This window comes from Papio anubis, chromosome 3 (assembly GCF_008728515.1).
Source record: "Papio anubis isolate 15944 chromosome 3, Panubis1.0, whole genome shotgun sequence".
NCBI lineage: Eukaryota > Metazoa > Chordata > Mammalia > Primates > Cercopithecidae > Papio > Papio anubis.
The window spans coordinates 145,748,554-145,775,275 of NC_044978.1; the positions used below are offsets into that span (position 1 = coordinate 145,748,554).

Sequence of the window (26,722 nt, forward strand, 5' to 3'; positions counted from 1 at the left end):
ATATAAATATACTATATTAGACTTAGGGCAAATATCAAATCCATATGTTCTTAAAATAACCAGACCTATACTTCTGTAGATGAAGTACCCTATCTTGTGGTTACTAAAAAAAGCTTCTTCCATAGCTTTAAATAAGGAGGACTGCAATGATGAAAATGGTAGCAAAGTAGCCTTCCCCAATATTCCTGATCCAGAAGTCCTTTTTCTACTACAATTTGTATGTTATCACAGAGAGCTGCCTGATTATCTTTTTTACCATCATCCCAGTTACACACACAGTCAGAGCTTCCTTTATAATATTAAATTATAATTATGCGATTCCTAAGCTTAAATTTTAGATGAAATCCATCAGCCACAGGACAGAATCTAAACTGCTTATGAGGATATTCTAGGATCTTAAAAGTTTAACCTGAACCAACTCTTCCTGCCTCAGTTCCCATCACTCCCATCCATAAATCTATCTTCAGTCACGTGCTGAAATATTTGCCACTCCTATGGTACGCCATGTCACATCTCCTCTTTCTCTCTCTTCCATATTCTCTCTCTCTCAATTATCTGAATTCAAGTAATTTGATTGCAGAGTTCAAGTCCAACTGGCGTGCATGAGAGAGAAGAGAGAGAAAGACAGAGAGATTTTTTGGATGTAGGAAGAGAGAGTCAAGCCAGTTTTTCCAGTGTTTGGTACTATACGATGTAACTTCCGTGTTAGGGAGTTGTTGGCAGCCAAGCTTCTTATCCTGGAAATATAGAATGATTAGAGAATGCAGGCACAGAGCAGCAGAGACTACAGTCCTGATGAATTTGGAGTCACAGGCTCTAGTTAGTAGAAGCATAGCTACATCACCGCCCTTCCTGCAACCTCATGTTCAATCATTCCAAAAATTATCTTAAAGTCCCTCTTTTGCAGAATCTGTCAGTTGCAAAAAATAATCTTAACTAATATGCCATTTTTCCTCAGTTTATTATTTTTTATTTTTTTGAGATGGAGTCTTGCTCTGTCACCAGGCTGGAGTGCAGTGGTACGATCTTGGCTTACTGCAACCTCCGCCTCCAGGGTTCAAGCGATTCTCCTGCCTCAGCCTCCTGAGTAGCTGGGACTACAGGCACACGCCACCACGCCTGGCTAATTTTTGTATTTTTAGTAGAGACAGGGTTTCACTATGTTGGCCAGGATGGTCTCTATCTCTTGACCTCATGATCCGCCCACATCAGCCTCCCAAAGTGCTGGGATTACAGGTATGAGCCACCACGCCTGACCTTGATTGTATTTTCTTAATGCCAAAAGATAATCTTCAACGAACTGCTTGAATTTCCCAGAAAAATATAAAATCAGACATCTGCTTCAGACTCTTTACTAGGTAAGTGAAACAGGTAAAGAGTTTCTGAAGAAGGAGTAGAGAGAATGTGAGAGATAAAACCCATGAACAAGTATTTAAAGGGCATTTTGGCAATTAGAAATTCTGGAGCATTATGGGCAATGAGAGAAACTGGAGAAGACAACAAAAAGAACATATCTGAGCAAATGTGCCTTATCCCAAAAATGCATGGCTGGTTTAACATTCATAAACCAGTCAATGTAAATCACCTGGCCACTTAATACAATAAAGAAGAAAAAACAATCACTTCAATTTTCTAAAACTGGTCTCTGGTTTCTTAACTCAGCAAGACTGCTATTTTCTACTTCCTACATTGCAGTTTGAGAATTTTTCCAGGCATAAAGCCAGGACTATTCTAGGGCTCACCTCATCTGTTTTGTTCTTTCAGGGATCAAGTTTCTGTGCGGCTGCTTGTCTAATGTCCAAAACCTTTACGTCCTATAATATATTTTGGCCAGTTTTCTAGTTGTTTACAGTAGAAGGGGAAGTCTGATCCAAGATATTCTATCATGACTACACAATTACATTTTGAAAATACCACTCTACCTGCCACGTGGAACTGATTGCAGGAAAGTGAGAGTTATAGGCCAGGGAAATGTGTCTAAGGAAGCTATCATGGTAGTCCAAGTGATAGATTATGGTGGCATAGGTTTGGATGGTAGTAGTGGAAATGGAAAGAAGTGCACAGGCTCAGTGTATGCTTTTGAATTGGAGTTACAGGACTTGACATATTAGATACAGATTGAGTGCAGGGGAAGGGAGGAAAGAAGAATCAAGGATGGTATCTAGGTAGATGGTGATGCCTTAGCTGTGAAGTGGAAGACATCAGGATAAATGGTTTTGGGGTGGTTTGGAAGGAGAACTAAGTCTTTCCCCTCCTTTCTCTGGTTTTTCACTGCTTATTTTCCAATTGCTGCTTCACAACAGTTCAGCAAATAATTTAACAGAAATAGATTACTGGACTGGTGGAAAGGCATGGGGAGTGAGAAACAAGGGGTTGTGGCTCTCTTTTTTTAACCTAGTCACACAGTATTAAAAGGACAGTTGCATATTATACAAAGAATGGATTCTTAAAGATCTTTCATATGTAAAAAAAAAAAATGATAATAGGTATCATCTTGGATTACATGTCTAAACCCATGAATAAGTGAAGAAAAAGATACATGTTGGTGCATAGAGGTGTAAGAGTGAAAAAACAAAAGGATTCCCAGGAGGAACAACAACAAAGGTCAAATCACTTATACAAGGAGGAAATCATTCTCATTTAGCTTCTTGCTAATTACTTCTTCTTCTAGAACCTCTTAGAGTTAGTTTTATCGGGCCAGGCATGGCGGTTCACACTTGTAATCCCAGCACTTTGGGAGGCCGAGGCGGGAGAATCACCTGGGGTCAGGAGTTCCAGACCAGCCTGGCCAACATACTGAAACCCCGTCTCTACAAAAACACAGGCATGATGGCGTGTGCCTGTAATCCCAGCTACTCAGGAGGCTGAGGCAGGAGAATTGCTTGAGCCCGGGAAGTGGAGGTTGCAGTGAGATGAGATTGCGCCATTGCACTCCAGCCTGGGCAACAGAGCAAGACTCTATCTCAAAAAAAAAAAAAAAGAATTAGTCTTTATCCTCTAAGTAGATATATACTAAGGTATACTTTGAGCTTGCAGTGACTGAACTTCCCTGGGAACTACAGTCTCAAGCCCTAGAAGATGGATAGAGTCGGCTTCCAGCTGTCTTTCTGTGGTTTAGAATACCACTTCATTGGCTACAGGGAATTGGCCCGGGAGAGACCGTACCTGACCTGCACTGAGGCAATTGAATTTCCTCTCACAGGAATTTAGAAATGGGAGGTAAGATAATAAGTTAGTCTAAGCGAAGAAACTAGTGTACAACTGTAACATAAGCTTGGGTACTGGGGTACAACAATAGGGCCTTTTCCATGCCCTACTAGAAAAGCCCAGTAGGCAGATGTGCAGGGGGAAAAAATGAAGCAGATACTACAAGAGAAGCAGAGATAAAAAGATAAAGAGATAAAGCAAATTAAAGTCCTAACATCTTTCCAGTTCCTGATTTCATTCTTTTCCTGAGTCCTTGAGTTGTATGAGATATCCCAGCATCTGTATTTTCCATTTTTGCTCAAGCTAACTGAAGATGGCTTCAATTACTTGAAAGCTAAGAAGACTCTTGAGTAAAATACTACGGCATCTTTGTACATGTATTTTCTCAGAAATGTGCTACTATTCTTCTCCACAATTCAATCACTAAACATAGGCATTTCTCCTACAGTATATTATGAATTGAGTATAACGTGAATTGAGTACAATATGACTGATTAGGAAAAAGATTCCTAAATTAATTCCTAGCAATAAGATTTGCAATGCATAAAATTCTATTGGTTTGGGTATGGGAAAAAACAATTGCACTGACAACAATGTAACCAGAATATGTGTTAAGGCAGGTGGTAGCATGATGTGAATTATAGGAATGGGGAAGATCTGGAGAATCAGAAATCCTTAGACATTAATATCTTCTGGTTCCTCTGACCTCTTAAACCAGGTCCTTTGCTTGTCCTACTCCTACTTTCCTTGCCAGCATCCTCAGCTAAAGTCTACTTCTGATGAAACCAGTGTAATCTTTCTTACTTGGTTAGAGCCCTGTGAGTTTCTTGGTTGATTCAGCATAACCCCAGCTCTCATCTGTCCCTCTGAGACTAAGTTCAGACATGAAAGTCCCCTAAATCCTGACTATGTCAAACAGAAACTAGGAGAAGCACAGGGAAACCGAAACTCAGAGCCTGTCCCATAGCATATTGCTGCACCAAGTTTCCTCTGAATGCCCATCCTGGGAGTCGGGCTGCCCAATACTGGTACTACCAATAAGGCGGTTTCCCCCAAACCCAAAGTAAACAGGCACAAGATCCTTACTTATTTAACACAGAGAGTACATACATCTGATTGCTTTTGCTCTTCTCCATCCCGTGATTTCTCATGGCTATGACACTGACATGAGATATGACTATGTTCTAAACTTCCAGAGTACCTCAGCCAAGCCTCACTATGCTAAGTGGAAGGAATGTTAGCATATAAATGGTTGAAGTTTGGACTCTGGAGTCACTCCTGAGTGTGAATTCTGGCTACTCCCCTTTCCAGCTCTGTGGCATTAAACAGCCCCTTTAACTCAGCAGTCTTGAACCTTTTTGGTACCAGGGAACAGTTTTGTGGAAGACAATTTTTCCATGAACTGGGGGAAGGTGGAGGGAATGGTTTCAGGATGAAACTGTTCCACCTCAGATCATCAAGCATTAGATGATCTCATAAGGATCATCTAATTAGATGAATCCTTAGATTCTCATATGGAGCATGCAACCTAGATCCCTGTGCAGTTCACAATCAGGTTCACACTCCTATGAGAATCTAATGCTGCTGCTAATCTGACAGAAGGTAGAGCTCAGGTGGTCATGCTCATTCACCTGCCACTCACCTCGTGCTGTGCTGCCCAGTTCCTAACAGGCCACACACAGGTACTGGTCTGCAGCCCTGGGGTTGGGGACCCCTGCTTTAACTTGTCTGTTCCTCATTTTTCCCATGTGTAAAATTACAGGTTGGTAACAGTAACCAGTGCATAAAGTTGTTACGTAAAGAGCTTCTGAGAACAGTGCCTGATACATATTAAGTGCTCAATAAATGTAAGCTATTCTTATCATTACTCTATTACCTGAGTCTTCTGGTCTCAGCCTTCAATAATTTAAATAAAACTGCTTAAATTTCCTGTAAAATCAGACATACTGACAATTGTTGACAGTGACAATCAGATTATTCACTAAGCCAAAATCTTCTTACAAGATTGTTGTTGTTGCTATATTGTACTTTCTATTAAAGTTCAACAACATAGTACTAAAAGCTGTAATCAACAGTGTCTTAGTTCATTTTGCACTGCTATAACAAAATACCTGAGACCAGCTAATTTATAAAGAACAGAAGTTTATTTTCTCATAGTTCTGGAGGCTGAGAAGTCCAAAATCAAGGTGCTGGCATTTGGTGAGGGTCTTCTTGCTGCATCATCAAATGGTAGAACACAGAAGGGCAAAAGCACAAGAGAGCAAGCTCACCTCACAAGCCCTTTTGATAATAGCATTAATCTATTCATGAGGCTGAAACCTTCATGACCTAAACACTTCTCATTAGGCCCCAACTCCCAACATTGTCATACTGAGGATTAAGTTTCCAATACATGAATTCTGGGGGACACATTCAAACCATAGCAAACAGTAACACTTAACATTTACTGACCAATTTACTTTATGTCTGGTTCTAACTAAGCATTTTCATGCATTAATTGAATTCATTATCCCATCTACGCTTTGAGGTAGAAACTTCTTATTCTCATGGTAGACTTCTGCTGATATTTAGGATAAGAAGAAAACAAATTTAAGATGTTAGTTTGTTCTTAAGTAGAATTTTTTTTCTTTACTTTGGAAAAATAGTTGATTCTTGTCTACTGTTGGAATTTTCTCATTTGACTCATGTTAGAGGTTTTCTTTTTTTTTTTACAAAGCTATAAATAAAGTGAACTAAGCAATTAGTAGCTGTTTCAAATACAGTTGAATTTATGTGCTAAAAATTATTGGGAATTTTTAATGATTTCTCACATGCTTACACACTGGATCTTGTAATTCAAGCTTTGAAAAACAAATTCATTTTAAACAAAATACTTAACCTGTTCAAGACTGTAAAGGAATTCAAGAAATTTATGAATTATTATATTTTTCTCTATAAAATTTAACTCTTCTCTACACATTATGCTGTATGTAATTTTACCAATAAAAATGCTAATGTAGGTTTCATATAAAACATTCTTTTCACTTTTACGATTACCTGTTAAGAAGGTTCTCTACTTCTTGAACTTCTGATATGGACTCTTCATTATCAGAAAGGACACGAGTTTGAAATTTTCTATCTTGGAAATCATATAGCATCACAATAATAAGACTGCTCAAATGATCTGGCTATCAAGGGAAAACATATATAAAGAAAAGTATACAAAAAATATCTAACCAGCAATATTTTCCATTCCATTATTTTTCATAACAGAGCAGGAATATGACTATTTTTACATAGTCTGATTGGATTTGGAGACAGGGAAGGTCTTCAAGATAGAAAAAAATCCAGAAAAAAAAAAACCTTTCAAAAGAGACAGTTTTTGGTATGTTCACCAAAATGAATGATATTAAAAGTCGAAAAGAATCTATATTTAAGAGGTCAGTATTCAGCAAACTATTTCAATCTAAAGGCTTTAAAACACTTTCTTTTAAAAAAAAATCATGAAACGATGTAATTCTAAAACTTATCTACTTACTATTGTGGTACTTGGGAAGATACAGCTGTCTATCAATATAGTTTCCAGAATATCTTGATCTGCAAGACAAGGGAAAGGCCTATCACCGAAAATACAAAGTGGAAAATGAAAACTCTGGAATCAAAATATACTATAATAATGCCATAAAATACATTTACTTTCATATCTAAAATATACCTCAATTCTGGATAATGACTTAAATTACAATGACATGATAAATTTTTATAATCTTTATGAATGCTGGGCCCTTATGACCTAGGGTCCGCAAGGAATCATGGTCAAAGAAGCATTATCTGAATAGTCAAAGCAGTAATAAAAGGATTCCAACCTTTAATGTATGGCCTTTGAAAAACATTAAAGAGGATCTAATTAATAATGTTGAGCAACAGTTTTCTTATTCTTTTTATTATTGCTGGATTTGATTTGCTAATTTTTTTGGTTTTGTTTTGTTTATTTTTAAGACAGTCTTGCTCTGTCATCTAGGCTGGAGTACAATGGTGCGATCTCAGCTCACTGCAACGTCTGCCTCCCAGGTTCAAGCAATCCTGCCTCAGCCTCCACAGTAGCTGGGACTACAGGTATGCATCACCACACCTGGCTAATTTTTGTGTTTTTTGTAGAGATGGCATTTCACCCTGTTAGCCAGGCTTGTCTCGAACTCCTGACCTCAGGTGATCCGCCCACCTAAGCCTCCCAAAGTGCTGGGATTACAAGCATGAGCCACCATACCCGGCTGCTAATGTTTCATTTAAAATTTTTGTTGTACGTTTATGTTCATCAGGGATGTTGGTCTATAATTTTCTTCTCTTGTAATAGCCTTGTCAGTGTTGGTATCAGAGTTTTGCAGCCTATGGGTGGAAACTGTTCTCTCTTCCTCTAATCTCTCAGAGTTTGTGTTAGATTGGTATTATTTCTTAACTATTCAGTCAAACTCAATAGTGAAGACATTGATGTGATGACATTTAATATAAGACCCAAATGACAAGGAGTTAGCCACGTGAATACCTAGGAAGGGACAGCATGCCAGGCAGAGGTTATGATAATTGCAAAGGTGGTTAAGAGGAAACAAATGGACATATTTAAAAACTTCCACAGGGAACACAAGTGTTCTTTTTGTTACAACTACTTAAACTATATACACATCATATAACAAAGGTTTTATTTTATTTATTTATTTATCAGACGGAGTCTCTATCACACCAGTTAGAGTGCAGTGGTGCAATCTCGGTTCACTGCAACCTCCGCCTCCTGGGTTCAAACGATTCTCCTGTCTCAGCCTACCAAGCAGCTGGGATTACAGGTCTGCATCACAGCATCACAGCTAATTTTTCTATTTTTAGTAGAGACAGGGTTTCACCATGTTGGCCAGGCTGGTGTCGAACTCCTGACCTCAGGTGATCTGCCCACCTCAGCCTCCCAAAGTGCTGGGATTAGAGGCGTGAGCCACCATTCCTGGCATATAACAAATGCTTTAATCAGTTGAACAGACAGGTAGGCCTGCCTAGCTTCAATTTATTCAACATTTATGGAAAACCTACTATAACCAAGGTATAAATTGAATTTATACCTTGAATTTGAATTCATGAATTTTCTTTTTTTTTTTTTGAGACAGAGTCTTGCTGTGTCACCCAGGCTGGAGGGCAATAGTGCTATCACAGCTCACTGCAACCTCTACCTCCTGGGCTCAAGCAACCCTCCTGCCTCAGTCTCCCAAGTTGCTGGGACTACAGGTGTGTGGCACCACACCTGGCTAATTTTTGTATTTTTTACTTTTTTCTTGTTTTTATTTTTATTTTCTGTTTGTTTGTTTGTTTGTTTTTAATTATTCTTGTATTTTTTGTAGAGATGGGTTTTTGCCATGTTGGCTAAGTTGGTCTCGAACTCCTGGCCTCAAGTGATCTGCACACTTTGGCTTCCCAGGCATGAGCCACCATGCCTGACCTAAATTTCATTTTTCATTTGGGAGATAGGAAAACTAAAAAGAAGTGACTAATTTGGGAGCACAGACTCCAATTTTCCCACAGAAATCCTCTGGGAATCATTATCCACATTCTAGCCACAATTAGGTACTTGTACTTCACAAGGTAATTATCCCTTAAAAGGAAATGAAGTTTACAGTTTCACATCTTTAGTTCTTTCAAACCAATTCCCATCTACTCCATACTTTTTGTACAGTATTAGAAGAAAGAAGGACTTCTAACTTGGCAAATCTCTTTGAGCAACGGAGATGCTGGACTCCTAAGAAACAGAAGAAGCTGGCGGGGTGTGGTGGCTCACGCCTGTAATCCCAGCACTTTGGGAGGCTGAGGCAGGTGGATCACCTGAGGTCAGGAGTTCAAGGCCAGTCTGGCTAACATGGTGAAACCCAGTTTCTACTAAAAATACAAAAAATTATCCGGGCATGGTGGCGCACCTGTAATTCCACCTACTCGGGAGGCTGAGGCAAGAGAATCTCTTGAACCTAGGAGGCAGAGGTTGCAGTGAGCCTAGATCATGACATTGCATTCCGGCTTGGGCAACAAGAGCGAAACTCTGTCTCAAAAAAAAAAAAAAGGGCAGGATGAACGAAAAGAGAACAGAACATCCTTTTCCCAATATTGCAGTTTTTCCCTCTAGGGCTCTTGTTAAAACCAGTATCACCTTTGGGATGCCTTTGATATTGTGCAGAATGCATTACTTTTGTGTATATATATAATTTTAGCATCTCACATAGTAATATCAACATGAATAACTGTATACTTTATACAGATGCTCCTTGCCTTATGATGGGGTTATATCCTGATAAACCCATCATAAGTTAAAAATATTGTATATCAAAAATGCATAGAATACATCTATCCTACCAAACATCATAGCTCAGCTTAGGCTATCTTAAACACATTCAGAACACTTACACAGGCCTGTAGTTGGACAAAATTATCCAACACAAAGCCTATTTTATACTAAAGTGCTGACCATCTCGTGCAACTTATTTATTTGTTTATTTATTTATTGAGACAGAGTCTCGCTCTGTCACCCAGGCTAGAGTACAGTGGTGCGATCTTGGCTCACCACAACCTCTGCCTCCCGGGTTCAAGCAATTCTCCTGCCTCAGTCTCCTGAGTCGCTGGGACTACAGGCACCCGCCATCATGCCTGGCTAATTTTTGTATTTTTAGTAGAGACAGGGTTTCACCATATTGGCCAGGCTAGTCTCAAACTCCTGACCTTGTGTTCCGCCCACCTTGGCCTCCCAAAGTGCTCGGATTACATGGGTGAGGTACTGCGCCCAGACCTTTTTTGTTTATTTTTATGTAACTTATTAAATACTGAAAGTAAAACACAGAATGGTTGTATGGGTACTCAAAGTATGGTTTCTACTGGAAGCGTATAGCTTTTACATCATGTTAAGTGGAAAAATTATAAGGACCCCCATCATAAATTGAGGACTGTGTATATGTTTTCTATGTGCTTGACAATGTTCTAAGTGCATTTCATACATTAATTCATTTAATCTCCATAACAACCATATGAATTAGGTTATTTCATAGGAAATGGGGCACAGCACAGTTAAGTAATATGTTCATAGTCACATAGCAAGTAGCAGATCAAGGAGTCAAACCCAGGCAGTCTGGCACCAAAGTACATGCACTTCACCAAATATTATGCTGCCTTCCTCTTATTATTATTATGACAAACCAGAGTAACCAAATACACCACACTGATAATGCCTAATTTAGGTTATCAGGACTTCCTTGAAAGTTGCAAGTGTGAGTATTCTAGAATTCAGCCCGATAACTCCAATTATCTCTCCCTCTCCCCACTAATCAAAGCTTCTCTTCAGTCTACTTCAGAGATCTCTTAACTACCATTTTACATGTTTCCATGTGGAGGGCCTTACCCTAGAGAAACACCTTAACTCTCTCTCTCCCCTTTCTTACTACTCCTCATGAAAGAAAAATTGGGTTTATTAGACAGGTGAAATTGGGAGAAGGAACCGGGGCATCGCTCTCCCTCTTCCCACTCAGCAGGCCTGGGTGGCCAAACTCTGGACATTCTAAAGAAAGGGTTGGCCTTTGACCGGTTCCTAGGAGATAACCTCTAAGTTCTTAGAATATCTTGTCTGATAAAGGTATCTTTTTTTTTCTTTTTTTTTTCCTGGGGTCCTAGACTACACAGTATCAGCTTGGCCTCTGAAGAAGCTAGAGATTGAATAACTAAGGTCAGCCACATGACTGCAGCTTGTCTACGAGACTGACCCCCAATAAAAATGCTAAACAAACAGCAAGGCTCAGGTGAGCTTCCCTAGTTGGCAATGCTTCATTCATGTTGCCACTTATCACTGGTGGGAGAATTAAGCACTCTCCATAGACCACTCTGGGAAAGAAAAATAGGAAGCTTGCGTCTAGCCTCTCCTGGATTCTGCCCTATGTACCTTTACTTGTTGCTGATTTTAATCTGTCCTTTCACTGTGATAAACTATAACCACAAGTATAACAGCTTTGCTGAGTTCTGTCAGTCCTTGTAGCAAATGATTGAATCTGGAGGTGGTCTTAGGAACCCCTGACTACAATTACTAATTCCCAAAAGCTATAACCAAACCACATGTTAAGCATTTACTAAGTTTTTCACTGACAGATTATATGATTCTGAAATCACCAGGTTAATGCTACAATCTGTTCCTGGACTCGAAGTTCAACAACAATACAAACCTAGAGAAGGTGGAGAAAGAAGCCAGGAAAAAGATCAGCAATTTCAGGGATATCTCTTTCTCCAAGTTTTTGTTTGTTTGTTTGTTCATTTCTTTAAAGAAAAAATTTGCCAGGTTTTTATTTTTTTTTAAATTTTTTGGCTGGGCACAGTGGCTCACGCCTGTAATCCCAGCACTTTGGGAGGCCGAGGCGGGCGGATCACGAGATCAGATCGAGACCATCCTGGCTAACCCGGTGAAACCCTGTCTCTACCAAAAACACAAAAAATTAGCCGGGCGTTGTGGCAGGCGCCTGTGGTCCCAGCTACTCGGCAGGAAAATGGAGTGAACCCAGGAGGCGGAGGTTGCAGTGAGTTGAGATCGCACCACTGCACTCCAGCCTAGGCAACAGATATAGGGTCCGTCTCAAAAAAAAAAAAAAAAGAAAGAAAGAAAGAGAGAAAGATCACAGCACTTTGGGAGGCCAAGGCAGGTGGATCACGAGGTCAGGAGTTCAAGACCAGGCTGGCCAAGATGGTGAAGCCCCATCTCTACTAAAAATACAAAAATTAGGCTGGGTGCGATGGCTTACACCTGTAATCCCAGCACTTTGGGAGGCCAAGACAGACTGATCATGAGGTCAGGAGATTGAGACCATCCTGGCTAACACGGTGAAACCCCGTCTCTACTAAAAATACAAAAACTAGCCGGGCGCGGTGGCAGGCGCCTGTAGTCCCAGCTACACGGGAGGCTGAGGCAGGAGAATGGTGTGAACCCGGGAGGCGGAGCTTGCAGTGAGTGGAGATGGCGGCCACTGCACTCCAGCCTGGGCTACAGACCGAGACTCCACTGCAAAAAAAATAAAAAATAAATTTAAAAATTAGCCAGGCGTGGTGGTGGGTGCCACTTGGGAGCTACTTGGGAGACTGGGGCAGAGAAGTGCTTGAACCTGGGTGGTGGAGGTTGCAGTGAGCCTAGATCGTGCCACTGCACTCCAGCCTGGGTGACAGAGTGAGACTCCATCCCAAAAAAAAAAAAAAAAAGAAAGAAAGATAAAACAATCACAATATCTTTCATAAAATAGAAAATAGGATGGAGAGGATGAAAACAATCTATCACACATATCAGTTTAATACAATCATTTAGTTAATGCATTAATTTTATATAGAATTATAATTCAGGCTTTTCTTATTGAGTACTAAAGGTAATATTCAATATTCTATTAGGAGAACAAATTGCCTAGAATTCTAGAATTAACATTAAATGCCAATTAATCAACACAGCTGCCTAGTCCGCATTTCATTGTTGCTAGAAAAAAAGTGTAGGCCGGGCGCGGTGGCTCAAGCCTGTAATCCCAGCACTTTGGGAGGCCGAGACAGGCGGATCACGAGGTCAGGAGATCGAGACCATCCTGGCTAACACGGTGAAACCCCGTCTCTACTAAAAAACACAAAAAACTAGCCGGGAGAGGTGGCGGGCGCCTATAGTCCCAGCTGCTTGGGAGGCTGAGGCAGGAGAATGGCTTAAACCCAGGAGGCGAAGGTTTCAGTGAGCCAAGGTCGCGCCATTGCACTCCAGCCTGGGAGAAAAGAGCGAAATTCCATTTCAAAAAAAGAAAAAAGATAAACCTAAGCACTTAAAATTTTAGGAGTTTGATTCAAGAATCAGGCAGTGCCAGACGGCGGGTGGTTTGGAGCCCAAGGGGAAAGCTTGTATAAGGTGCACACCGAAGCAAGGCAAAGAAAGCATTTGAGGCCGGGCGCGGTGGCTCAAGCCTGTAATCCCAGCACTTTGGGAGGCCGAAACGGGCAGATTACGAGGTAAGGAGATCGAGACCATCCTGGCTAACACGGTGAAACCCCGTCTCTACTAAAAAATACAAAAAACTAGCCGGGCGAGGTGGCGGGCGCCTGTAGTCCCAGCTACTTGGGAGGCTGAGCCAGGAGAATGGCGTGAACCCGGGAGGTGGAGCTTGCAGTGAGCTGAGATCCGGCCACTGCACTCCAGCCTGGGCGACAGAGCGAGACTCCGTCTCAAAAAAATAAAATTAAAAAAAAAATAGAAAAAAAGTGTAAAAATGTTCATTTGATTCATTGCATGAAATGCAACACCTTGGTTGGGGAAGAGGGGAAGAAGAGGGATGAAACAAAATCTCAAAGATTAAACTGGAGGAGGAAGAATGGTTAAGACAGACTTAAAAGGAAAAGAAAAATTACTGAACAGGAGAAAACAAAGAAACGAAAAATAAAGAGAAGTTGTTTCACATCATACAAATTTTTCTCCATGACAAATTGCTGACTTCAGAGTTAAGCTACATTATCTCTGCAGACAACCAAAAATATATATTCCTATCTAAATAATCAGTGAGACATTTTAATTCAACTGAGCATTTTTTTTTTTATTTTTAAAAATAGAGATGGGGGCAGGGCACGGTGGCTCACGCCTGTAATCCCAGCACTTTGGGAGGCCCAAGTGGGCGGGTCACGAGGTCAGGAGATGGAGACCATTCCGGCTAACACGGTGAAACCCCGTCTCTACTGAAAGTACAAAAAATTAGCTGGGCATGGTGGCGGGCGCCTGTAGTCCCAGCTACTCGGGAGGCTGAGGCAGGAGAATGGCGTGAACCCAGGAGGCGGAGCTTGCAGTGAGCCGAGATTGCACCACTACACTCCAGCCTGGGCGACAAAGCCAGACTCCGTCTCAAAAAAAAAAAAAAAGAAATAAAATTAGAGATGGGGGGTCTCGCTATGTTGTCCAGGTTTGTCTTGAACTCCTGAACTCCAAGCAATCCTCCCACCTCCGCCTCCCAAAGTACTGGGATTACAAGTGTAAGCCACTGCGTGTGGCTGAACTGAGTAATTAACTGCCTCCTATGAACAAGGATGTACAAGGCTCATTAAGTACTAAGAAAATCATGCAAAAGAGTGTTGCCCTTTTTGAGGTGTCTCTTTAGGAAGGCTTCTGCTCTGCTCATCATTTTGGCCATGCTGCTAATATTCTAAACATATCTGGAACTTCTTTTTGGAACTACATTCAGTCAGTTTACAAACCAACATAAAGTTTTTAGTCACAGCTAGTACTAAAACAAACAACTTCAGGCCTTTTGACTGCTGTCCTCATAGTAACAATATTTGGTCATTTCCTAGTGTCAATTCCACATTTAGATTGATTTTTTTTTTTTACAGGGTCTTGCTCTGTCACCAGGTTAGAGTGCAATGACACCATCTTGGCTCACTGCAACCTCTGCCTCCCAGGCTCAAGCGATCCTCCCACCTCAACATCCCAAGTATCTGGGACTACAGACATGAACAAGGATGTACAAGGCTCATTAAGTACTAAGTACTAAGCCACCACACTGGGCTAATTTTTAAATTTTTTATAGAGAGGAAATCTCACTATGTGCCCAGGCTGGTCTTGAACGCCTGAGCTCAATCAATCCTCTCACTTTGGCCTCGAAAAGTGCTGGGATTACAGGCCTGAGCAACCACCCCTGGCCTCAGATTGATAACTAACTATCCTTGAGGGAATCTGTAACACTTGAGTCTCAAACCCTGAAGGCAAATTAGAAAGGGAAGTTCTACTAAAGTTTGGCTCCTCCCATTAAAGCTATTAGCTATGAATGGGATAGTCTTAATTGGGGTTGGTATAATTTTAACATTCATTTTTTAAATTTTGCACCTTTTCTTTTTATTCTGTCTCTGTTCCTCTCCCCATCCTCCTTTACTGGTTTTATATTTGTGAAAGCTCATAAACTAAAATACCAAAAAAGATAAATACAGGGAATGGAAAGAAACACACAGGGAGGCCGGGCGTGGTGGCTCATTGCCTGTAATCCCAGCACTTTGGGAGGCTGAAGCGGGAGGATCCCTTGAGGTTCAGACTTTGAGACCAGCCCAGACAATAAAGCGAGACCCCCAACTCTACGGAGGAAAACAAAAAGAATACAGGGAGAGGGAAATTATCATCGGAAGAAATTGTTTCCCTGTTCAATTTAATGACCGCGCACAATACCGCTCTAAGGACAAAGCACAGTGCACGGGGAAATCTGCAGTCCTGGGCTGGAAGAACTAGTTTCATTGGAACCCTAATTCCTTGACACTTGCAGTTAACCAAAGAGATGCACATGCCTAAACCAAAACCTGGTGTGAATAAGGGGCAGGGAGGAGGAGGGCTGCATTCCCCAAATTCTCTCGCTATTATTTTCTTTTAGTGTTGGTCCTCCAGACTGGCACAACTCACATTTCAGGGCACTGAAAGCAAGCTCATAAGACAAACGCTGAAAGGACTGATCCTCAGACTCGGAGAAGGACCGCAGGGGTTCATTCCCATACTTGATTAAGACTTTCTGTGCCGACTTTTCGATTCGAATACCCTGAAAAATGTTCGCTGCCATGACATAAACGGAGTCCGGATAGCCCGTTTTTTCGGGTGCACCAGCTGAGCTTTTCCCATCGGACAGAGCCAGGGAAGTGAGTTGGGAGATGATCTCGGGATCTTCTTCGTTCGAAAACTCCAGTTCGCCCGTGGAGTTCAGCATGTCTGCCCCTCGCCTGTCGTGAGTCCCTCGCCCTGGGGTTAGAATTCCGACGTTCCAGGAAACGGCTTTCCACGCATCTGCAGCATGGCCTCTGTGAAGAGAGAAGGTGATCGCAGTAAATCACTCTGCAGCACCCTTCCGGGTGGCCCCCTTCGTTGTGGCCTTAAAGACTAAGAGGGGACATTTCCTGGCCCATCTGAGTGTCCCAGACTTCGAGTCGGAGAAGCAGCTCACGAAACTTCCACACGCTCAATTTAAAAAAAAAAAAAAAGGCGGCGAGGAGAGGTGTCGCGGCGGCGGCGGAGGGAGAAGCGCCCCGAGGAGACCGGCGGCTTCCTCCAGAGCCCCGTTCGCGTCCCCACAGCCCAGTCACCGGCTCCCGCGACTCCTCCCTTACCCGAGGGCAGATGGTTCCCGGGGCTTCGGGGACGAAGACGCGGAGGCCGGCGTCGGTCACAGGCCCTCGGGAGCCCTGGGACTGTGGGGCGACGGCTGCTGCCCACGAAGGCCGTTTGGTTCAAATGCAGCCACTCCCACCGGCCGGATTCGGGGCAGGGGGGTCGCGGCCTCTGACGCCCGGTTCGCTCCGGTGTAGTGAAGTGGTCTCGCCTGGCCTCGCGCGTGAGGCCTTCGCGGACGTGGCGGCGGAGAGGAGTGAGCGCGGGGCCCGGGGTCTGGCGGGCTCAGGCCGAGGAAGGCTCAGCCTCCCGAGTCTCTTGCAGTCGACCTGTCCTGGACCCGGTCTTCATGGCAACCGCGAGCGGAGGTGGGGCAGGGGGCGCGGCGCGCGGGCTGTTCCCGCGGGATTTGGCGGGTGCCGCCTGTCGCCGGGAGAGTAGCTCTTCCTCCTGCGCGCGGGGATACCTGTTTCAGCCCCCCCAGCCAGAGGCCTCTTGCACAGTTCCTGGAGCTCACCGGGCCTGAATGCGTGACCTTGGCTTTGTTTATAAACATTTGGGGATATTTTTGAGGTAGTCTGACGTAGTACCGTGGTTTTCAACTCACAAGTCCCTGAAGTCCCTGTTAAAAATACACATTCTTTAAAACATTTTTTAATATAGTAATAATTTTTTTTTGAGACATGGTCTCGCTCTGTCGCCCAGGCTGGAGTGCAGTGGCGCAATTTCGGCCCAACTGCAGCCTCCGCCTCCCCGATTCAAGTACTTCTCATGCCTCAGCCTCCCGAACAGCTGGGATTACAGGTGCCCGCCATGACACCCCGCTAATTTTTGTATTTTTCGTAGAGATGGCGTTTCACCATGTTCGTCAGGTTGCTCTTGAACTCCTGACCTCAAGTGATCCGCCTGCCTCGGCCTCCCAACGTGCTGGGATTACATGCGTGAGCCACCGCGCCCAGTCTGTAATAATTTTTTTAAGTAACAGACGGGGTTCCCATTATGCTGCCCAGGGTGGTCTCGAACTCCTGGGCTCAAGCAGTCCTCCCGCCTTGGCCTCCCAAAGTGCTTGGATTTCAGGCGTGAACCACCGCCTCCAGCTGAAAAAAATCCTTGGAACCCATCCCAGAGATTTGAGTCTGTAAGACCCAGTAATTTGCATTTTCATCAGGTAACTCTGGCGATTCTAATGCAATCAGCCCAAAGACCACAGTCTGAAAAACTCTGGTATAGTTGAAAGACAACTGGTCCTGATTCCACCTCTGCCTTTCCTCCTTAGGGATTTGCCCTTCCCTCCTTAGTCTAAGGCCATGTCCATTTCCAGCCAGTGGTTAGTGGGATAAAGGAGAAAGAGAGGGCAGTCCTTATTTTTCAATGACCTGAAAGGTGCACATACCACTTTGGCTCACATTTTATTGGTCAGAACTCAGTCATATACCCAGCAACCAAGAGGCTGGTAAATGTGTCCAGCTAAAAATAAGGGAACTATTACTGTAGAAGGACAGAATGGATAATGGGGGAAAAATTAGCAGTACAGAACTCTAACCCCGACCCCCTCTCTCAGAAATCCACCCACTTTCATTATCACCAGAATACGTTAAACGTTCCATAACATTTTATGTATATATGCATTCATTCATTCGTTTAACAAGTATATATTAAATTCTTGCTGTGTCCCTGGCATTGTGTTCAGCCCTACAAGTAAAAGAATGATGTATAGAAATGATCAGAGACCTAGCCGGGCGTGGTGGCTTACGCCTGTAATGCCAGCACTTTGGGAGGCCGAGGCGGGCGGATCACGAGGTCAGGAGATCCAGACCATCCTGGCTAACACGGTGAAACCCCGTCTCTACTAAAAATACAAAAAATTAGCCGGGCGTGGTGGCGGGCGCCTGTAGTCCCAGCTACTCGGGAGGCTGAGGCCACAGAATGGTGTGCACCCGGGAGGCAGAACTTGCAGTGAGTGGAGATTGTGCCACTGCACTCCAGCCTGGGTGACAGAGTAAGACTCCGTCTCAAAAAAAAAAAAAAAAAAAAAAAAAACAACAACAAAAAAAAACCAGAGACCTTGCTCTCAAGAAATTAAAGATGAATATACTTGTATTTTGGTACCTTTTCATTTTTATTATAAATATTTGTGTACATACCTGTATTACCCCTCTTCTGCCATATTTCTATCCACACAACACACACACTCTAAAATAGTCTTGTTATATAGCTTTATCTTTTCATTTTTATTTTATGTCTTTTTTATTCCCAGATGCTAGCAAAATATCACTCTCTTTCACATACATTCACAGATTACAAATATGGAAGGTGTCTTAGAGGTCATGATATATTTTATCATGCATCACCCAGTACACAGTACACTATGCAGAAAATGTGAGGCAATAGCTAGCTATAAACTTTGAAATACTGTCATTCAAAATATAATTTGAGGAGTTTCTTTTATTTAATAATAGTTTAATGTAAGTAACACTTCACTATATTGAAAACAAGGTTTAACGAGTCTCTATCCCCAAGATAGAGCTTAGGCAAAGAATTGTTGGGTTAGCAAATTCTTGGTTACTCTTTACTTTAATCATGTGTATAATTCTGCCTCCTTACTTCTCACTCCTGGTTTATAGCCTCATTGTGGACTTAATGTATTTGAGGGGCGGGTCAGAGGAGAGCATATTAAATTTCAGTGAACACTGTAAAAAAGTAACCATAGAGACCGGCATATGAATTCAACTGTTGCGAAAGCAGGATAGTAAAAAAAAAAAAAAAAAAAAAAAAAAATGTAGTTTTTGTGTAAGTTACACTCTGTAATATGACCAGAGCATTACATCAGAGATGAGGAGAAAATCAAAAGTTACCTGAGGCTTTCTGCCAAAGGAAATTAATGATTTTTCTTTCCCCAGGTGGTAGAGTATTTAAGATATTTGTAAATTAACATTCTTGCATTTGACTCAGAGTACTAGTATGTTAGGCACGTGAATATTCAAAATACATCTGCTCACTTGCATCAATTTGATCTAGACAATATAAAATGATGCCCAGTTCCACTGAAGCCTGCTACAGAAATATAAAAAGCATAAGAAACATAAAGAATATTAACTTGTGTTCTTAAACACCAGGACTCCACTTCCAGTTATTGCTTCTTAGAAACAGTATGGTAAATTTTCTTTGCAACACCTTTTGCAGGTTCCCCTGTCACCTAGGCTGGAGTGCAGTGGTGTGATCATAATGCACTGCAGCCTGGAACTCCTGATGGCTCAAGCAATCCTCCCGCCTCAGCCTCCTGAGTACCTGGGACAACAGGCATGCCATCACACCCAGCTAATTGTTTTGTACTTTTGTAGAGGTGGGGTCTCACCATGTTACCCAGGCTGGTGTCCCCTGAGCTCAAGGAATCCTCCCACCTTGGCCTCCAAAAGTGTTGGGATTATAGGCATGAGTGACCATGTTCAGCCTTTAATTATTTTTGTTTTATAAAGTGTTTTATTGTAGACCTAAGCTATATCCAGTTGAAACTCTGGGGACTACGGCAAGCCATCAGGAGTGCTATTTGAGGATCATTAGGGCCTTGTGGGTTAGGTACATTTGGGGGCTGAATTATTCCATCCCCAGAGGATGAAAGGGAATAGATGCTCAAGAAAGCATCACTTGAGGTAGATGAACTTCGTTCTGTGGTACTGGGTGATAGTTGGTATGGAGGAACACTTTACATATGCTAGAGAGTAGCATTACTCAAGTGTCCTCTTGACACTTAGCCAAAAGATTAGCCAAAGAGTCATAACCACTTGCAGAGGAGGAAAAAAAAAAATCTCCCTTAATTTGAAGCAGAAGATTCAAAAATGATTCCTGAAGGGTGGGGCAAGTGCAGAAGAATGAAACTCCACACCATAGCAGTTCAGAGGCAGCACCATTAGAAAGAACTCTCTTGAGATTTAGAAGCCAAAAATGACAAGAGCAAATGAGGAGGAGTTTGAGTGACCTAGGATACAAGGGGAAAGAAGATTCAGGGCCAGGTGTGGTGGCTCATGCCTGTAATCCCATCACTTTGGGAGGCCGAGGTGGGCGGATCACCCAAGGTCAGGAGTTTGAGACCATCCTGACCAACATGGAGAAACCCCGTCTCTACTAAAAATACAAAATTAGCCGGGCATGGTGGTGCATGCCTGTAATCCCAGCTACTCAGGAGGCTGAGGCAGGAGAATTGCTTGAACCTGGGAGGTGGGGGTTGCGGTGAGCCAAGATCGCGCCATTGCACTCCAGCCTGGGCAACAAGAGCGAAACTCCATCTCAATAAACAAAACAAAACAAAAAGATTCAAAAGAGTTGTCATTCCAGGTCTTAATTACAATAGACAACCATTTGTAACAGATTCCAGCAACACAGTGTTTCCTGGAGTTAGTCACTCAAGCACTGCCTTCATGATTTTTTTTTTTTTTTTGCCATGTATACATATACAACCATTTATAGTATTTACTCAATATTTTACTCTAAATCAGATTCGCTTTCTTACTTAAATTGAAAACTAAAAATGGAAAGTCAGTATTATTTGCCATAAATGAAAGCAACCACCACAAAAGCAGAACAATATTATTAAATGCTAGCTAGAAAAGGTTGTGACAAGTCTCCAGGCTTGAGGTTGGTGGTTCTTTATTAAAAAGGGAATGGACAGTGTCCGAGAGGTGTTAAACAGTGGTACAAAAATGAGACTTTGTCCTTGTCAGAAGGGTTGAAAAAGCATTGTATAAAGCAGCTTTCTCACAGTGTGATTAAATGTTATTCAATGCCAAATCTGCATACTACTCAAATCATCTCCCATACTGTCAGTGCTGCTGACCTCACACTTTGGGCCAAACACTGCATTGAGAAACTTGAATTCCACCAGGTGTGGTGGCTCACATCTGTAATCGCAGCACTTTGGGAGGCCGAGGCAGGCAGATCACTTGAGGTCAGGAGTTCAAGACCAGCCTGGCCAACATGGTGAAACACCTGTTTCTACAAAAAATCCAAAAATTAGCTGGGCATGGTGGCATGTGCCTGTAATCCCAGCTACAGGGAGACTGAGGAAGGACAATCACTTGAATCCAAGAGGCAGAGGTTGCAGTGAGCCAAGATTGCGCCACTGTACTCCAGCCTGGGCAACAGAGCAAGACTCTGTCTCAAAAAATAAAAAGAAACTTGAATTAAAGAGAGGAACAGGCTAGGCACAGTGGCTCACTCCTGAGATCCCAGTGCTTTGAAAGGCCAAGTTTAGTGGGTCACTTATGGGCCAGGAGTTCTAGACCAGCCTGGGCAACTTAGCAAGTCTCCATCTCTGCAAAAACTAAAGAAATTACCTGGCATGGTGGCACATGCCTGTAGTCCTAGCTCCTTGGAAGGCTGAGGTGGGAGGATGGCTTGAACCCAGGAGTTTGAGGTCACAGTGAGTTAGGATTGTGCCACTGCACTCCAGCCTGGGCAACAGAGGGAGACTATCTCTTAGAAAAAATACATATTTTTTTAAAATATATATTTTTAAAGAGAGTTAGAGGAATGGTGCTTCCTCTGCAGCAAAGAGAGGAAATACAAGAAAATCAGAACTGGCAAAAAAAAAAAAAGTTTGGAAAGTCTCATGTCACATACGAATTCAGCCCATTTATATGATACTGTCATAGTGGGAATTTTGAAACTAGAGAGACTCAGAGGACCTGGTGTCTAGTTTTAATATTATCACCAATTAGTTGTAAACACCAGGCAAGTCTCTTCACTCTTGGTAGCTATTTCCTGATATGTTCAAGTCTATGATTTATTTACTAAGAAAATAGTGGGTGGAGAAGGATTTGAAGAGACTGAGAAGGATTGGCAGTCAATAGGAAAAAGTGATAGGAAGTCAAAAACAAAAATAAATGTTTTAGGTTGCTGAGCAACAATGAGGCCCTAGCTGGCATAGGCACAGTGTTACTAAAACACTCTGGAGGCATACATGGCTTGATGTGGTACAAAAAGATCTGTCCACACTTAGGACTTAATTAAGGAAGCAAGAAAGAATAAAAGTAAGAAATCAGTTTACCAAACATCGTTAAAAGTATGTGAACACATGAATTAATAAACTCATGCTTGATGCCAGGCTTAATACTAGTCTGGCAGAGATGGTGCCAATTAAAATGTTATTGTCGGTTAAAGTATACAAAGTGCTTATTGTGTGTCATTGTTCTTGTTTTCTATTTTGATGAGAGTTTCCTGATTTTTACAATGCTATAGAGCAAACAGAACTGTAACTTGTATTTCATAATGTTTGTAGCTGATTTTGTGTACTTCAAGGAGTTTTAAAAAAAAAACTTTTCTCCTGAAATGTTGTGGGGTAGCTTGTGCACCTTGTGCATACTCCTTCCTTATGACTTAACCAGCATGGATTATTATTATATCCTTTTCAGAAAATGGAGATAAACAGGTCGGGCGTGGTGGCTCACTCCTATAATCCCAGCGCTTTGCGGGTGTGGTCACGCACGCCTGTAGTCCCAACTACTCTGGAGGCTGAGGCATGAGAATTGCTTGAACCCAGGAGGCAGAAGTTATCATGAGCCGAGATCACACCACTACACTCCAGCCTGGGCCACAGGGTGAGACCCCACCTCCAAAAAAAAAAAAAAAAGAGGGGAGAAGAAAGTGGCTGGTGAGGATTAAACAGGTTTTGTTTTGTTTTGTTTTCTGTTTTTGAGACGGAGTCTCGCTGTGTCGCCCAGGCTGGAGTGCAGTGGCGCAATCTCCGCTCACTGCAAGCTCCGCCTCCTGGGTTCACGCCATTCTCCTGCCTCAGCCTCCCAAATAACTGGGACTACAGGCGCCCGCCACCACGCCCGGCTAGTTTTTTGTATTTTTAGTAGAGACGGGGTTTCACCGTGTTAGCCAGGATGGTCTCGATCTCCTGACCTCGTGATCTCCCCACCTCGGCTTCCCAAAGCGCTGGGATTACAGGCGTGAGACACCGCGCCCGGCCTAAACAGGTATTTTTTAATGGCAGAAGGAATAGCAGAAGGTCAGTGAGATGAAGGTTCCTGAATTATGGTTCCTGGTCTTGGATTTTCATTCAATTTTTTACTCCCTTATTACCATCCTTCACCTTCCAATACCTTACCATTGCTTACGCTGTTCTTCCTTGTGACCAAATCTGAACAAAAAGAGGCTGAAGGTAACTGGTAAAGAAAGAAGACTAGTCCGGGGGATGGAATCCGAAATGGAAGCGCAGAGCGCCAGGGCAGAGGAGGGCTTTACCCAGGTCACCGGTAAGGGTGGCCGGCGGGCGAAGAAACGACAGGCTGAACAGCTGTCCGCAGCGGGAGAGGGCGGGGATGCGGGCCGGATGGACACAGAGGAGGTCAGGCCGGCGAAGAGGCCCGTCTTCCCACCCCTCTGTGGGGACGAGCTCCTGAGTGGAAAAGAAGAAACAAGGAAAATTCCAGTCCCAGCTAACAGATACACACCATTGAAAGAAAACTGGATGAAGATATTTACTCCTATTGTGGAACATTTGGGACTTCAGATACGCTTTAACTTGAAATCAAGGAATGTAGAAATCAGGACTTGTAAAGAAACCAAGGATGTTAGTGCTCTGACAAAAGCAGCTGATTTTGTGAAAGCTTTTATTCTAGGCTTTCAGGTGGAGGATGCACTTGCCCTCATCAGGTTGGATGACCTCTTCCTAGAGTCTTTTGAAATTACAGATGTTAAACCCCTAAAGGGAGACCATCTATCCAGGGCAATAGGAAGAATCGCTGGCAAAGGAGGAAAAACCAAATTCACCATAGAGAATGTGACACGGACGCGGATAGTTTTGGCTGATGTGAAAGTTCACATCCTTGGCTCCTTCCAAAACATCAAGATGGCAAGAACTGCCATTTGCAACCTAATCTTGGGAAATCCTCCTTCCAAGGTTTATGGCAATATTCGAGCTGTGGCTAGCAGATCAGCAGATCAATTCTGATTTCAAGTCAGAGACTTTTTATCTTGCCTTTGGACTCTGGAGAAAAATACTTTATGAGGGGTCGGTCACAAAAAACCATCTGAAGAATTTCAGTCATTTGAAGCCTCCGTCCCTTCTTCCATTCTCAGCCAGAAGCATAAACAGAAAAGAAAGATTTAAGAGTATTCACACTCAACAGGTTTTAGAATAATTTAAATATCAAAAATTGATTCTATTATACTTACACCTTAGGTATAATTTATCATTTATCTGAAATTACATGTAGCAGATTACATAGTCTGTAATCCTCAGAGGGAAACTTCTTTAAACAAGAAGTTAAAACAGCTCTATATGAATAAGTTTAAACAGCTCTATATGAATTTATACTTTTATATTTATAAATTTATAACTTCATAAAAATTTATAAACATTTATTCTTTACAATTGTAATTTAATAGATTATCTCAGAAAAACCTCTCTGAATGATAACCCTTCCTTACTACTGGGTGATGTGTAAGTATTTGTTGGGGGACAGGGTCTCACTTTGTCACCCAGGCTGGAGTGCAGTGGTGTGATCTCAGCTTACTGCAGCCTCTACTTCCTGGGTTCAAGTGATCCTCCTGCCTCAGCCTCCCTAGTAGGTGGGACTACAGGTGTCCACCACCATGCTTGGCTAATATTTTGTATTTTTTGTAGAGATGGGGTTTCACCATGTTGACCAGGCTGGTCTCGAACTCCTGACCTCAAATGATCCATCCACCTCGGCCTCCCAAAGTGCTGGGATTACAAGCATAAGCCACTGTGCCTGGCCTTGATGTGTGAATATTTGAGAGGTCATAAGCAGTGGTTTTGGCTATACTGTACTACACCATATACATCAGTAAGAGCTCATCTTGGAACCTGTTTTGCAGTTTTAAAAATTAAAGACCTACATCACAGGATTGATGTGAAGAAAGTTTTATTTTTCAAATGAGTATTTAATGAAAGTATATATAACCAGTGTTGGGTGTACAGATGCTTCTCAACTTACGATGGGTTTATGTCCAGATAAGCCCATTGTGAGTTGAAAATACCAAACGTCGAACATCACAGCTTAGCCTACCTTAAAAGTGCTCCGAACACTACATTAGCCTACACTTGGGCAAAATCGTCTAATACAGAGCCTATTTTATAGTAAAGTATGTTGAATGTCTCACATAATTTTTGAAGATTACATTGAAAGTGACAAACAGAATGGCTGGGTACTTGAAGTACAGCTTCTACTGAATGAATAATTCTAAAGTTGAAAAATAGAACCATCATAAGTCTGTTTCCTCTAGTAAAGGTGAGATAAATGTTTTTTCCCACCCAAAAAACTATACTCTATAAATTCAGATTAGCTAGTTTCTGTGTGTTTAAATAGTATGATTATACATTATAAACTGGAAGGAACTTTATTAAACGTGACTTTGATACTTCAAAAAAAAAAAAAAGAAAGAAAGAAAACTAGTGATGAAATTCAATGGCTTGAAGAGTCAAAGTGTTTTCTGGAAAAGGGGATATTAATGTTGTCATCAGCTATCTTCCTAAGCCATTCCTGGGGCCATACTAAGCCACTTCTGGGTAGTGATTTTGTGAATATATTACTCAATATAAAAAGTAATTTTTTACTTTATTTTTTCTAAAACTACCCCTAAAGGCCTTATGACATGTTTGTTCTCTGGACTCAGTGGTCAGGATTGATGAATTTCATTTCTATCAAGGTTAAGGACATTAAAATCCAAGGACAAAAATATTTCTAGTCACTGAAAAACTCCGCAAGATGAATTTTTTTCTCCCTGTTTTATTTCATTCATACCTTTCATTCATTCATTCATACCTTTCATTCATTACATTATAATAGATGACATAAATGAGGCAAGCAGCCTCAAGAAATTAAAATTGGTGAAGTTTTAATACCTATATTGTAAATTTTATACTGAAGCTGTATTTATAAGTTTTTGACAAAGGTCCATATAGTTAAACTTCTTTGGATATCTGTTTAATGTGTTTTCATTCTAATCTTTATTTTCTTCCTTCTGCTTTTCTCTAATTTCATTTGCTCATCTTTTTCTAGGTTCTTAAAGTGAAAAGTTAGGTTATTGATTTGATACCTTCTTTATTAATAGGCATTTACAACTGTAAATTCCTTCTGAGTACTGTTTCTATTGCATCCCATAAGTTTACTATATTCTGTTTTCATTTTTATTCATCTCAAAGTATATTCTTGTTTCACTTGTGATTTCTTTTTTGACCCATTGGCTGTTTAGGGGAATATTATCTAATTTCCACATATCTCTTAATTTCTCAAATTTCATTGTATCGTTGATTTCTAACTTCGTTCTGTTGTGTGTGAACGGTGAACATACTTTGCATGACTTTCATCCTTTTACATTTACTGAAGTTTGTTTTATGTCCCAAAACATGGTCTATCCTGGAAAACA

The 26,722-nt window shown here is 41.9% G+C and overlaps 2 protein-coding genes across 2 annotated transcripts in view; one reads left to right on the forward strand and one right to left on the reverse strand.

Annotated features, from left to right (window-relative positions):
* The window catches only part of NSUN7 (NOP2/Sun RNA methyltransferase family member 7), a 52,375-nt gene extending 35,938 nt beyond the window's left edge, over positions 1-16,437 (reverse strand). The window contains exons 1-4 of the mRNA XM_021938398.2: positions 16,327-16,437; positions 15,632-16,020; positions 6,725-6,783; positions 6,244-6,374 (exon numbers count right to left, since the gene is read on the reverse strand). Of these exons, the coding sequence (XP_021794090.2) occupies positions 6,244-6,374; positions 6,725-6,783; positions 15,632-15,929 (488 nt within the window). The 5' untranslated portion in view covers positions 15,930-16,020; positions 16,327-16,437. The remainder of the gene's footprint in view (positions 1-6,243; positions 6,375-6,724; positions 6,784-15,631; positions 16,021-16,326) is intronic.
* A 6,853-nt stretch (positions 16,438-23,290) lies between these two features.
* On the forward strand, positions 23,291-25,455 carry LOC101013692 (RNA-binding protein PNO1). The gene has a single exon (XM_003898617.5). It carries the CDS (start codon positions 23,523-23,525, stop codon positions 24,279-24,281), a length of 759 nt encoding a protein of 252 aa, XP_003898666.2. The 5' UTR covers positions 23,291-23,522; the 3' UTR covers positions 24,282-25,455.
* The last annotated feature ends 1,267 nt before the right edge of the window (positions 25,456-26,722 follow it).